The sequence below is a fragment of the Triturus cristatus genome, chromosome 5_2 (assembly GCF_964204655.1).
Source record: "Triturus cristatus chromosome 5_2, aTriCri1.1, whole genome shotgun sequence".
Taxonomy (NCBI): Eukaryota; Metazoa; Chordata; class Amphibia; order Caudata; family Salamandridae; genus Triturus; species Triturus cristatus.
The window spans coordinates 1,026,241,587-1,026,255,083 of record NC_140588.1 but is presented as its reverse complement, the minus strand read 5'-3'; the positions used below and the strand labels follow the sequence as shown (position 1 = coordinate 1,026,255,083).

Below are 13,497 nucleotides of genomic sequence, written 5' to 3'. Positions count from 1 at the left end.
AATGCTACTGGTGGGCTTGCAGCATTGCTTGTGCCATCCACCAAAGTAGCCTTTCTAACATATCTCAGGCCTCTGCCACTGCAGGGTCTGCGCGCGCAGTTTACTGCCACTGTGACATTGCACAGAAAGTGGTTGCCATGTCTGTGACACCCCTTTAACCAGATATCAGTCACTCCTAAGGTAGGCCCTAGCTAGCCCTATGGGCAGAGTACGGTGTAGGTAAAAGGAAGGACATGTTATGAGAAAGTGCCCTCTTTCTGCATGGTTGCCCCCACTTTTTGGTGAATTGCTTTGACTGAGTGTGCCCTGGGCTCCTGCTAATCAAGTACCCAGGGCCTATGTTCTTTCCCTAAAACTGCATTAAAACCTAAACCCAATTGGCATCTCTGACCAAAGGTCAGCCCCAGGTAAATGTACCACAGGTACCCAGGGCACTGTGACCAGAGAAGGGCTCTAAGGGCTGCAGCACGTATTGTGCCACCCTTTGAGGTCCTGTACCCATAAACTAAGGGTAGGCGTCAAATTCCGTTCCGTTCGCGGAATTGCGATATTTTGACATCTTCTCGTTCCGCGGAGAGCGCAAAAATGCCAAAATGTTTTTGGGGGTGTGTTAAAGAAATGCCTTTGTTGTGTGTGCTGGTGTGTTGGTGTGCACCCTGCAGACCTTGTTTTGCCCTGTGGATTTTCGTTTTTGCATTTTATTGCATTAAAAAGGCACAGTAGTGTGGTTTAGCATGCATCTTTTGCCTGGCTTCTTTATAGGCCTTTTGGCAGTTCATTGTTTCCCAGGCCTCCAGCTTGTTGCTTGTGATTTGCGAGTGTCCATGTGGCTGTGTGCCTTTTCTGGTGGGAGTTATTAGTGTGCTGCTTTTGCCATATGTAGGCCTGCATGGTAATCCTTTGTGGCCTAGGTTTCTTGTTGTGGGCCTGGCCTGAGGCTGGCGGCCATTTTGAAGGCAGGCAGTGTGTTTTTTGCAACAGGCCTGCATTGTCTGTCTTCTGTTTCTTGTAGTTGGGTAGGCCTGGCCATGTGGCTGGCGGCCATTTTGAAGCCTAGGCCTGTAAGCTTGTGTGGCCTTGTCTGCCCACGGGCCTGCCTTCAACCAATAGGCTAAGAGCAGGTAGCCACAAGTGCATTAAACAAGTGTTTATCTGTGTGTTCTGTTGAATTTAAACATCATTTAGGGCATGGATGGCATTGGATTGAGTTGGAAAATGTGTTTTTTGGGAGGTATTTCTGTTTTTGGGGGTGTGTTAAAGAAATGCCTTTGTTGTGTGTGCCTGGTGTGTTGGTGTGCACCCTGCAGACTTTGTTTTGCCCTGTGGATTTTCGTGTTTGCATTTTATTGCATTATAAAGGCACAGCAGTGTGGTTTAGCATGCATCTTTTACCTGGCTTCTTTTATAGGCCTTTTAGCAATTCATTGTTTCCCAGGCCTCCTGCTTTTTGCGTGTGAGTGTCCATGTGGCTTGTGGCCTTTTCTGGTGGGAGTTAATATGGGGCTGCATGGTTTTCCTATTGGCTTACTGCTTTCATCCATCCCCTTTGCCAGCAGCAGCTCCCTTCCATTACATTTGTATTTTTGTGGTTGTTCTTATTCTTTCCGATCCTTCCTGAGAGTGTAGTGTGTGTATACTGTACACAGTAAGTAGTATACCATAGCCCTTGTTGCCAAAGTTTCACACATTGCTACACTATATCTTCTATTTTTTTGTTTGTATTAGTAGTAATTGAACCACAACAACAAATGCAACATTTCACTGATGTTCTTCTCCTGGCTTATTTGCTTTTAGGTGCACAAAAAGAAAGAGGAGGAGGTAACTATCAACATAATCCGTTGTACTGCCAGACAGAAGTCCTGTACATCACGTCCAACTGTGACCACAGACATCTCTGCAACTTGTGCACCTGCATCCTTGTCTGACCTCTGAAGAAAATGGGCCCAAAGAAAGGTACCAGGTCCTCCAGTACCAAGAAAGTTGCCGGTGAGAAGAAGGAACAGAAAAAGCAAGAGGCACTAAGTACGACTGGTGTGCCGGCAAATGTGTTTTTTGGGACCAAAAAACACACGCCTGCAGCATCGTTGTCCGGCGGGAACCAAGCTGGGAGCAGCACATCCGCACAAGCGAGCCAACCCCACCAACCTAGGCCCAAGCCCATGAGTGTCGCAGAGGTAGCCAGTCTACTAACGAGCAGCGATGTTGAAATGTCAGTATCGCAAAGTAGTACACAATCAACGCATGCGGAAACTCAGAAGATAAGTCTGCAGCAGCAGGCGCAGCCGCAAGAACAGCAGCAGCAGGCACAGCTGCAAGAACAGCAGCAGCAGGCGCAGCCACAAGAACAGCAGCAGCCGCAAGAACAGCATCAGCCACAAGAACAGCAGCAGCTGCAAGAACAGCAGCAGCCGCAAGAACAGCCACAACAACAGCCCACAATAGTAGTTGTTCCTCCTGAAGTAGGGGTATTTCAGGAAATCGAGCTTCCTGCAGACAAAGAGGGGCAAGCCACTGTTTCAGAAGATCCATTGTCTTCCAGACCCCCAGCAAGGAAAAGGAGGATTATTCCATCATCTTCTTCTTCAAGCCCCGCTTCTGATGATCTTGATGCCACTTGGAAGCTACCAGCTCAGTCTGAGAGTCATGCACGCCACAAGACAAGGCTATTGAAAAGGAAGGTTCCAGAAAGCCTTAGAGTTATGGAGGTAGATGTACAAGAGGGAGATGATGATGATGATGAGCCAATCATCACGGACATCACTCCCGGCCCAAAAGATATGGAGACCAACAATATTACCCTATCCAAAATGGCTGCAAGGGAAGTAGCACGGATACCACCAACACAGGTAACACCACCACGACCTCCAGTTCCCTATTTTCATTTGCAAAGGAAAGGCAGGGACCTACATCCAGCTCAACCACCACCTCAGTAGATAGTGGTAGAAGTCGCAGTGTAGCTGCTCAGAGTCACATTCCAAGCACACCCTCCAGTTCATCTGGTACTGAAAGTGGCACATCCAGCTGCACCAGAAAGTTCTCCTCCCCAGTTTGGAACTTCTTATCGGTTAGCAGTAAGGAGGAGAACATTGCTATATGCTCAATTTGTCAACATGCTGTTAGGCGGGGTAAGCTTGGTACAAACTATGGTACCGGAGGCCAAACAAGTCATCTCAAAATACACCACACTATCGTGTGGGAGGCTCACCTACTTCGTTTAGAACAAAGTAAAACTCAACCCATTGTTGTTGGGCATGAAGAATCAGGGGACGATATTATCGTGGTGGAAGGTGAACAAGAGGGAGACATTTCTAGCCCTGTCCCCAGTAGTGTAGTAGTACTGCCCACATCCTCCTCAGCAACATCTCAGTGGCACCGCAGTAAGAGTCTGAGTCAGGCTGAGACACCAAGGCGACCAAGTAGTACTGCAATGATTATGAAACAAAGTGCATCGTTGAGCCTAACTGGGTTAAAGAAAACTGCACCACAAAGGAAAATAATCCAGACTACCATTGACAGCATGCTTAGGTTAGAGGGGCAGTACCAACGCAACCACTCAATGGCACGGTTGTACAATGCGAAGCTGGCTAAAATGTTAGCGCTGGACCTTCTCCCTTTTTCATTTGTGGAAGGGGTGGGTTTCCTTGAATTTGTGTCAACCATCTGCCCTAAATGGAAGGTTCCCAGCCGGTCCTATTTCGCAAGAGTTGCTGTTCCAGCACTACATCATGATGTGCTGGAATTGGTTGGACAAGCTTTGCAGCAGAGTGCTGTTCACAATATCCACCTAACAACAGACATGTGGACCAGTTGCCCAGCCACTGATTACATGTGCATCACTGCACACTGGGTCTCATTTGTGGGGGCTAGAGATAAGCTATCTGAAGGTGCTTTTGACACAGCTGAGATTTTTAAAGCTAAGCGGAAACATGCAACTGTATCCATGTTCGCCATGGAGAAATCTCATACTGCTGTAATCATATTGGAAGAGTTTCACAGCAAGGTTTTTGAATGGCTGCGCCCAAGAGGGCTTAAGATTTGTTTTGTTTCCACAGATAATGGCAGTAATGTACTTAAGGCCATGGAGCTTGGTTCCTATTTCAGGGTTCCGTGTTTGGCGCACTGCATTAACATTATTGTTCAAGACTTTCTGAAAAAAGAAGCCATAGTAAGAAACTTATTGACCATCTGCAGAAGAATATGCACTAATTTCAGCCATTCTTTTAAAGCTCGGAAGCAGCTGAGGATCATTCAACATGACTACAGAATGCCAGCCAAACCACTCGTCCAGGAGGAACTCAACTTATTACATGCTTGACCGTCTGTTTGAGCAGTACAGGCCAATCAGTGAATATCAGTGAATATGTCATGCGAAGAGGGGATGCAACTGTGAAAGGCATGAGCCTTCAGATGGACCAATGGTGCCTGACTGATATGCTTCGTCCTTTTGAGGTCTTCACACGTGAAGTCAGCAAGGAGGTCTGTACTATGGACCAAGCTATCCCATTATTGCAAATGCTAGAGCATCAGCTGAAGGAGGTGTCTGAAGCATAAAAAGATGTAGAGGAAAAAAAAGAAGCATATGAGTTGGTGGAGAGCTTAGCCCGTCGCTTAGCTAACAATACAAGGGTGCAAAATACGATTTTGTCACAAAAACATTAAATTTTGCCACAATTGTGGATCCACTGACAAAATGGGCACTGAAGACATTAATTCTTTTTTCAGAAAAGGATGTTGCCTGGTACAAAACTTGGATAGCTGAGTCAGCGAGTAAGTTGGAAAATGAACGGCTGCTAATTAAAAGCCCGCTACCTACACCAAGTACTGCAGCAGGGCATCCGGCGTCAAGTTCAACTTCGGACCTGAGGGCAGTGCGTTTGGCTCAGAACACTCACCAACACTATCTACAACAGCAAGAACTGGATCTTCAGGCCCAGTAAAATCGTTACAGGATTGGTATTTACAGCAAGGCATTGGTAAGTCCTGTGCTGATGCAACAAGAAAAGAGCCCGAAAAAAGTTTTGTACCCCTGAACATTGAGCGGATGGTCCAGGCCTATCTGGACGACCCAACAGAGATGTACATTGATCAATACCCATTGAGGTATTGGTATGGGAAAAGGGCCCAATGGCCAGTGCTCAGCAGGCTGGCGATAAACTATTTGGCTTGCCCTGTCGCAAGTGTCTCTTCGGAATGTGTTTTCAGAGCTGCTGGTTCCATTGTAACAGTGAGAAGGACCAGTCTCTCACCCAAAAACGTGAATCAGCACTTTATACCACTAAATTACACAATACATGAATCACGGGAGAAAGATGAGGACAGCGGATCAGGTGACGGAACTGGTGTGTTAGATGATGATTACCTACTTCTGGTTGAACTCCCAGAGTTTGAGGACGAGCTTTACTTCCCTGACAATTAGGCTTGCACTTCCAGTTCTTACTGTCTTCCTCCCTTATTTTCTTTTAGGGGTGTATCTGTCTTTCTGGTTAGAAACTTTGAATCACAACAAATCCATCACCACCGTCTTCTAATTGTTTTATTGCTATATACAAGTTTCGGCTGGCTGCATATCACAGTACACTCCTCAAAATCCTGCTCCTCCATCCTCCTGAATTTCCCTAAATCCATTGCCCTCAAGAAGTCAGATGATGATTGGATGATGCAAAATAGAAGAAAAAAGAAAAAATATTTCCAAGTCCCTCCAAAATAAGTGGAACATGATTGATGATGACTACTATAGCTATCCTCCTTTGTGATCTGAGAGAGACTGCCCATTAACTGAAGATGAGAAGGAACAGGTACTGAATGATGCCATGCATTGGACGCTGACTGAGTGATTTTGTTGTTGTTTGTTGTGCATGAATTTACTTCATTGTGTACTTTATGTAATAATCTACACATTAGGGGCCGCTAGGTGGCGCCAAACCAAGGTGGCCGCGCTGTAGCGAGGCTCCCGCCCGACCGGGCACTTCTCCCATCCTCCATGGCATCCTGACCTCATTATACTGCCCCTCCACATTATCACTGGGCGCAGGACCATCTGCGGAGTACAACGGTACCAGGGGCGTTGCGGTAACCTGACTGGAGGCTGAGACACCGGCGGCGGTTCCCCCAGGCGGAGTGACTGGCCGCGCTGGGACCTGCGTCTGGACGGCATCAGCCCGCTAGGGAAGCCCGGGGCTTTCGAGGCCTGCGGGACGCGACAGAGCTAACGCCCCGAGGGGGAGAGCCGGAGCGCCAGAGGGAGGCCGGCGGCTTCTGCCGGGACGGCGGAGCCAGGAGTGCCCTGGAGGTAGGCGAATCCCTGGGGCTGGAGGGGGAGTGAACGCGGCCGGCTGAGGCCCAAAGTTTCAGGCTGCTACGCCTTACCTTTCCTGGGGGCCGCCTTGGAGGACCGGAAGCTGCCGTACTATGCCCGCTGGGGTGTCTGCCTCTAGGGGAGCTGCCTGGCTGAGTGTGGGCCCCCTCCCGCCGGACTGACCCGGGCCCCCAGGGCGGTGTGCACAGAACTCCCGTGGTTCACGCGGGGGAGGAGGAGAGATCCCCCGCGCATTTCTGGAGAGATACGGCCCGACCGATCGGGATCGGGTAATCGGTTGCTGACCTACCTGTTTTGACACGCTGGAGCAGCTCGGAGAGTTTGGCAGTGGGCGGCTCGGGAGGTGATCGGCGGCCCCCTCGGGGCAGAATCTGTTGGCTTGCGGTGGCGGAGGATGTTTAGGCCCGGCGGAACTACTGGACGCGGCCTCCTCCCTCCTGCCGCCTCCCTTCTTCGGCCGCCTGGGTGGACCGGCTTCTCTGCCCGGACGAGGGGCGAGGTGCAGCCCATCTCACGAAAGCGGGACAGCGCCTGCATGGAGTGAGGGCCCCGCTAGATGTGATCCTCGGCCTACAGCCCGGAGCCAGAGTTGATTTGGCGCCTGTCCGGACGCCCTTGCGTTGTGGTGATTGAGCACGGCGGGGCCTGCTTGCTGCGTCTTGCTTCCACTCGACAACTGGTAAGGCGCCACGCTAATATCGCCCCTCACGCGGCCTTCTGAGTCCTGCTCCCCCGGACCGGTCGGAGCTCGCCCCGGATCGGGCGCCCCTGCAGCTGGCCGGGCTGTCGTGTCGACCTGGGCTCCGGAGGCACCGGGTCGAGCCATGGGGCGTAGCGACACTAGGCAGTCCAAGCTGCCATTCGAGACCAAGAAGAGCCCCGCGCCGGAGTCGGGGAGCGGCCCTCCCGTCGCTGGCGCCACGGATGATGACTGGAAGGCCCTGTTAGTGAGCATGAAGCACAGCCTGTCATCCATAGACTCAAAGATAGACACCATTAATACTCAACTGGCCAGTGTTGTTGCAAAGTTGGAGCACCACGATACTCGTATTAAGGAGACGGAGGATAGGATCTCTACCCTAGAGGACGGTGCCTCTTCTACCGACAGACAGGTAACCCAAATGGACAGGCTCCTGAAAATAATCGCTGAAAAGAATGAGGACTTAGAAGCAAGGTCTCGTCGCAATAACATCCGCGTCCTGGGCCTTGCGGAGTCCACCAACACTGGGAAAATGGAGGTCTTCGTCGAGAACCTAGTTGTTGAGCTATTTGGGAAAGAGTCCTTCTCCTCACACCTCATCGTGGAAAGGGCCCATAGGTCCCTGGCGGCCCGACCTCCACCTGGTGCTCTGCCGTGACTCGTCATAGCGCGCTTCCTCAACTACAGAGACCGAGACGCGGTGTTGCATCGCGCAAGGGAGGTTGGCACAGTGATTTACGGTAACGCCACATTATCCTTCTTCCCCGACTTCACTGCTTCGGTGCAGGAGGCCAGACGGAAATTTGCCGGGGTAAAAAAGAAACTACAATCCTTGGAGATGCCCTACGCCATGCTCTACCCTGCGAAGTTAAAAATCTCTCATCAAGGCAAGCACCATTTTTTTCAAACTCCGCAACAGGTGGAGGAATTCCTCAAGCACCACAAGAAAGACATAGCCGGGGTGGGGGCGGGTGGGCGGCGTTCAGGGGCTTCTTCGCCGATGGCACAGCAGGACTGAATATGCCGGGGAGGCACTCCAGACTCGAGGGGCCGCCGTTGTTGAAATAGCTTGGCCAGACTAGTGTATATCCCGGTGAGACATTTTTTGTTTCTTACGTTTGGGTCAGATGTTCATTGAACTGGTATATGGTACAATCTGTGCTCGGTCACCCACCTCCGTCCCGCATAGTGACACCGGATGCATATCTGGTCCCTAGTGGGTGCAAGTAAGGAGGTGGTGGCAGGTTTGGCGCCCTTAGACAACGTTTCCCAATGGGCGAACCCCAATACACCTCCTCCCTCCGAAGGGGGGGGGGCTTTTGTTATCTTCTGTATGTTTTTGGGGACGGTATGGTTTGGGGCGGGTGGGGCGGGGAGGGAGTTATGTACCTGGCCAGTTGGGGTTGCCGGTGTGGGAGGGTGCAAACTCCGACTTGTTTCAGGGGTCTTTGACTCACCAGTAACATGCACAGGGAGTTGGGGGGGGATTATGTTGATTAGGAGGGTTTGTACTTTTAGTGACACTGAGTGCTGTACGACGTTACATCCAATCACTACATGCCACGTAAATCTTTGTCTGGGTAAATGGGAGACGTAGCTGACTCACAACCGACTTTGCAGTTTCAGCTGGTATCCTGGAACGTGCGGGGATTAAATAATCCGAGGAAAAAGAGACAGGTACTGGGGTATTTGGACAGGCAGGGAGTGTCCATTGCCATGCTTCTGGAGACGCATTTGATGCCGGGTGGAACCCCCTTGTTTGCATCCCGCTGGGCTACATGTAGGGTGTTTTCCTCCTACTCGAACTACGCTAGGGGTGTGACCATTTTGGTGAGACGGGGATGGGGTTTATACCGGCTGGGACTGACGTGGACTCTGGCGGCAGGTACTGCTTGGTCTGGGGGAAACTGCACTCACACACGATACTTTTTGCATGCTACTATGGCCCCAACACTGACGATCCGTCCCCATTTCTCAGGCTGTGGGGTAAGATTCAAACCCTGGGTATAGCTCATGTCATATTGGGGGGCGATTTCAACACCGCGCTCCGACCAGCTGCGGACAGATCACACCCGCAGCCATCACACTACACGCAAACACAACGCGCACTGTTAGACATGGTTGACGAACATCATTTGGTAGATGCGTGGAGGCACTCAAACCCCTCACTCAGGCAGGGCACTCATCGCTCTGTTGTGCACTCCACATGGGCACGCATTGACTACATCTTTTTGTCGGCGGGTCTTTCCTCATGGGTGGTTCGGACGCTCCATCTCGCTCGCACATTCTCAGACCACTATCCAGTCCTACTTTCACTGCGCATACCCGTTGATGCGTCCTCTTATTTGAGCTGGCGTCTCAACCCGGCTCACCTCACCGACTCGGCCTTCAGGGCGGAATTGGAGCAAGACATACAAGAATTTTTTGAGCGTAATGAGGATTCAGTATCTAGCCTTACCACGGTCTGGGAAGCCTTCAAAGTCACTGTGAGAGGCTGGTGTAATAGCTAAAGGGGGAGGGGTCCTTAGATCACTGCGCGGGGATCTGCGCAAGCTAGAGACGGAGATACGGCACTTGGAAGGCGAGTTGACACGGCACACAAGGGGGCATGAAGTAACGGCACAGCTTAGAGAGAAAATGACGGAATACACCGAAGCTGCGGATAAAGAAAGCACTTTTGTTGCACGGGTATATGGAGAGGGGGATAGACCCGGCAAAGCGTTAGCCTCCACAGTATGGCCTCCTAGGTACCGCAATTATGTAGCCTCCCTACTAGACAAACAGGGCGTCCCGCAGCGCAGCCTTCCGGACCAGCTTCGTGTCCTTACTGACCACTACATCCGACTATACACCTCACACAGGACGACACCGATCAATCTACATGAGTATCTCGACGATACTGCCATAGCCTGGTTAGGTCCGTCTCAGCAGAAATTCCTCCACCACGAAATCGAACTAGACGAAATAAAAGAAGCTATAATGTCCATGACCTCTGGTAAGGCACCGGGTTCGGACGGGTTACCGATTGACTTTTACAAAGCTTTCCTTCATGTTCTGGCCCCGGTGCTGAAGCACGTGTACTACAGTGCACTTGAGGAAGGAGCCCTACCGGCTACGATGCGCGAAGCCCTTATAACATCTTTGTTGAAGCCGGGGAAACCGCCGGAGCAATGCGACTCGTATAGGCCTCTCTCTCTACTAAATACGGATATTAAAATATTGGCAAAGGTACTGGCAATGCGCCTTAATCTCCTGATGGAGCGTCTGGTCCTCCCGGATCAGGCAGGGTTTGTCCCAAATCGGGCGACTGCACATAATCTGCACACGTTGCAGACCGTGATGCAGGATATTGACCCTCAGTGTGAGGCCGCCGCGGTTTTCCTAGATGCCACTAAGGCGTTTGATTCCCTGGAGTGGGATTACCTTTTGGAATTGCTTGAACGAATGGGCATTCCGTTCAGCTTCCTGAACTGGATCCGGCTGTTATACTGCCAGCCTCAGGCTGCGGTCTTGCTCAACGGTGCCCGGTCTACCCCCTTTGTCATCCGCAGGGATACCAGACAGGGATGCCCTCTTTCCCCTGTATTGTTCTCAATTGCTAATGAACCCTTGACGGCCAAACTCCGGCAGCATCACAACCACTGCTCTCTTATATATCCTGAGCGCCAGCTGCTTATTGCGCTGTACGCGGATGACATGACCCTTTACGTGCACAGACCACAAGAAAATCTGAACCCCTTGCTGCGCGAAATAACTAAATTTGGAGCCATCGCGGGGATTCAGATAAACTGGGTGAAGTCGGCCTTGTTCCCCTTGACAGACAAGACCCTGCAGTTCCCACTAGATTACCCATTAATATGGGAGGCGGAAGAGATAACATACCTCGGCATCAGAGTGACTAGAAACCGGGAGGCCCTTATCAGGGCTAATTACGGGACGGCACTCGATAAAATTACTGATAACGTCACAAAATGGATCCATCTCCCGCTGTCTATGGCAGGGCGTGTCTCCCTGATTAAGATGGTGCTTCTTCCCAAATTATTATACCTTTTTACCAACATACCATATAGCCCGGGTTCTTATTTCTTCCGGGCCCTCAACTCCCAACTGTCACGTCTGGTCTGGGGCGGAAAGCAGGCCAGAATCGGGTTGCGGACCCTCATGTTGCCATACCACCAAGGGGGGTTCGATGTACCTAATTTTCGGTGCTATTATGATTGCGCTCAGGGCCACTTCGCGGCCTATTGGTTCCACCCCCCTCCCTTTATGGCGCACCTGGCGGTAGAAGATGGGTTTATGAGACCTGAGCAACCTTCTGGATATCTATACTGGGAGGTCAGAATTGGAGATCGAGACCCCACCACGGTTGACTGCACTGTTGGGGCCTGGAGGCGCATTGCGGAACATATGGAGGTTACATTCCTATACTCTCCTCGTATGGTCCTGGCGCACGACCCCAGACTGAGTGTTGCCCGCGAGGAAATTGGTCGCAAAATGCTCACAAGGCTCGCTATTCACACGTGGGGTGACCTATATCACCAGGGGAGTTTCCGCACGGCGGCCCACTTCTTTGGTGAGAGCTCCCCATCGGTAATGGATAAGTTTCTTTATACTCGACTGCGGCAAAATATTAAGGCGGTCACGCCTAACTTCCCGGATGAACCGGATATCTTGGCGCCTCTTCATACTCTGCTACAGGCCGACACTCCGAAACATGTGGTCTCCATGTTGTATGCCCACGGCAGCTCCGTCACCCCCCCTCCCTCAGTGCGCGTGCGGACTGGGACAGAGACCTAGGGGCTCCAATGTCGGATGAGCAGTGGGAGGAGAGCTGTTCTCATACTAATGCAGTGACGGGTAATGCTCGACTTCGACTGGTTCATTTAACATTTTTGCACCGCCTATACTACACCCCTGCCAAACTGCTCCGGTTCGGACTGACGGAAGACGAACGCTGTATGAGGTGCAAGAGAGCAGGCGCTGACTTCATGCATCTGGCATGGACATGCCCGGCTGTGGCTACTTACTGGGGGGAGATCTTCATGGCCCTTTCCGAAATGATTGGAGTGGTCACCGCACCATGCCCGGAGTTCGCCCTGCTGGGTCGTTGCAATCCGGCACTAAAGGCACACCGGAAATTTTTTGCGATGGAGCTTCTGTTGGCAAAACGTCACATGGCGTGCAGATGGGGACGGGGGCGAGCGCCCAAATTCAATACTTGGCTGACTACAATGTCCACTTGGCAGGAACGACTGCACCATTATGCTGACCTTTTGCCCTCCAAGTCGTGGCCCAGGGACCTCTGGGGACCCCTCCTTGCATACCTCATGAGGGCTCAGAACAGGGACGAATCCGCAGAGGATGGGAACAGAAATGCGGAGAGGGCTAGCCTATGCACCTCGCTTGGTCCTGAACCTACTTCCTCGACTATGGCGACGGATTGATTTCCCCGCCCCCCTTTCTTCTTCCTTCCCTACCCGCGTGTGGCCTAAGTGTCACTCCCGGTTCGCCCGGAATGGATACAGGCTTCCTAGTATAATTGCACTCCGCACACCGGCTGCACAGGCGGGGGAGGAGGCGGGTCGGACGTTTCCCGGGACTCTGGATACTGTAACACCTACTTTATCATAGCGCATGATGAAGGGCATTAACGGATGTAGCACCAGTTCACGTTCTCTAATTGTGTCAGGGCTATCTACTCCCAGGTTATTGGCTGGGTCAGTGAAGTGCAGAGCAACATCACACCGGCCCTAGATTGCACCCAGCGATAGGTTACCCCACACTGTGGCCTTGCACTGAACGGTTCCTTACGCCACATATTGAGTATGGTGGATATGCACTGGGAGTGTAGAGTTCTTACTGAAGTTAAAGGTTGGTTATAAAAAGATGAAAAGAAACCTCACATAATCAATGTTAGCTCATGCCTTGCTGTTATAACTGCACATGTATGAGTCCTTCAACAGCTTTACTTGCATTACTCCGCGGCCGGCCCATGTGGGTTGTAGGCGACATGCTGTGTTCATAAGTTAACCCTGTCTAGCAAGTACTATACGTCTGTGTAACTGCATGTTGCTGCTGCCGGCCTGTTAAGTAAGGTCCTAGGCGAGATGCTGTGTACTATTCGTTACTGACCAATAAAGGTTTTGGAAAAACAAAAACAAAAAATTTACACATTAAAAGTAACTCAAGTCCCTTTTCCCTTCTTGTATTTTTAATAACAAATTTGTACTTCTACTGCAGTCCGATACATTGCATTTTGAATTTCAGAAGGAGACTGAGTTGAACAACACCATCATGATGACCACAGTGACATAGTATCTTCACAGTCACTCAGTACACGGATCGGAGATGATTAATGGAATAAGTCAGGCAGTTTCATGAGTGGCATATAAGTTAAACAAGTAAACAACAACCAAAGCAGACCTAAATGTCTGTGTAACGGTGGAGTCAAGTGTAGTGGTGTTATGACTGCGGTAAATTG

The 13,497-nt window shown here is 51.0% G+C and overlaps 1 protein-coding gene across 1 annotated transcript in view; it reads left to right on the top strand.

Annotated features, from left to right (window-relative positions):
- The window catches only part of LOC146829618 (uncharacterized), a 65,927-nt gene extending 56,401 nt beyond the window's left edge, over positions 1-9,526 (top strand). Inside the window, exon 2 of the mRNA XM_085606523.1 lies at positions 9,367-9,526. Within this exon, the coding sequence (XP_085462649.1) occupies positions 9,367-9,526 (160 nt within the window). The remainder of the gene's footprint in view (positions 1-9,366) is intronic.
- Positions 9,527-13,497: the final 3,971 nt, after the last annotated feature.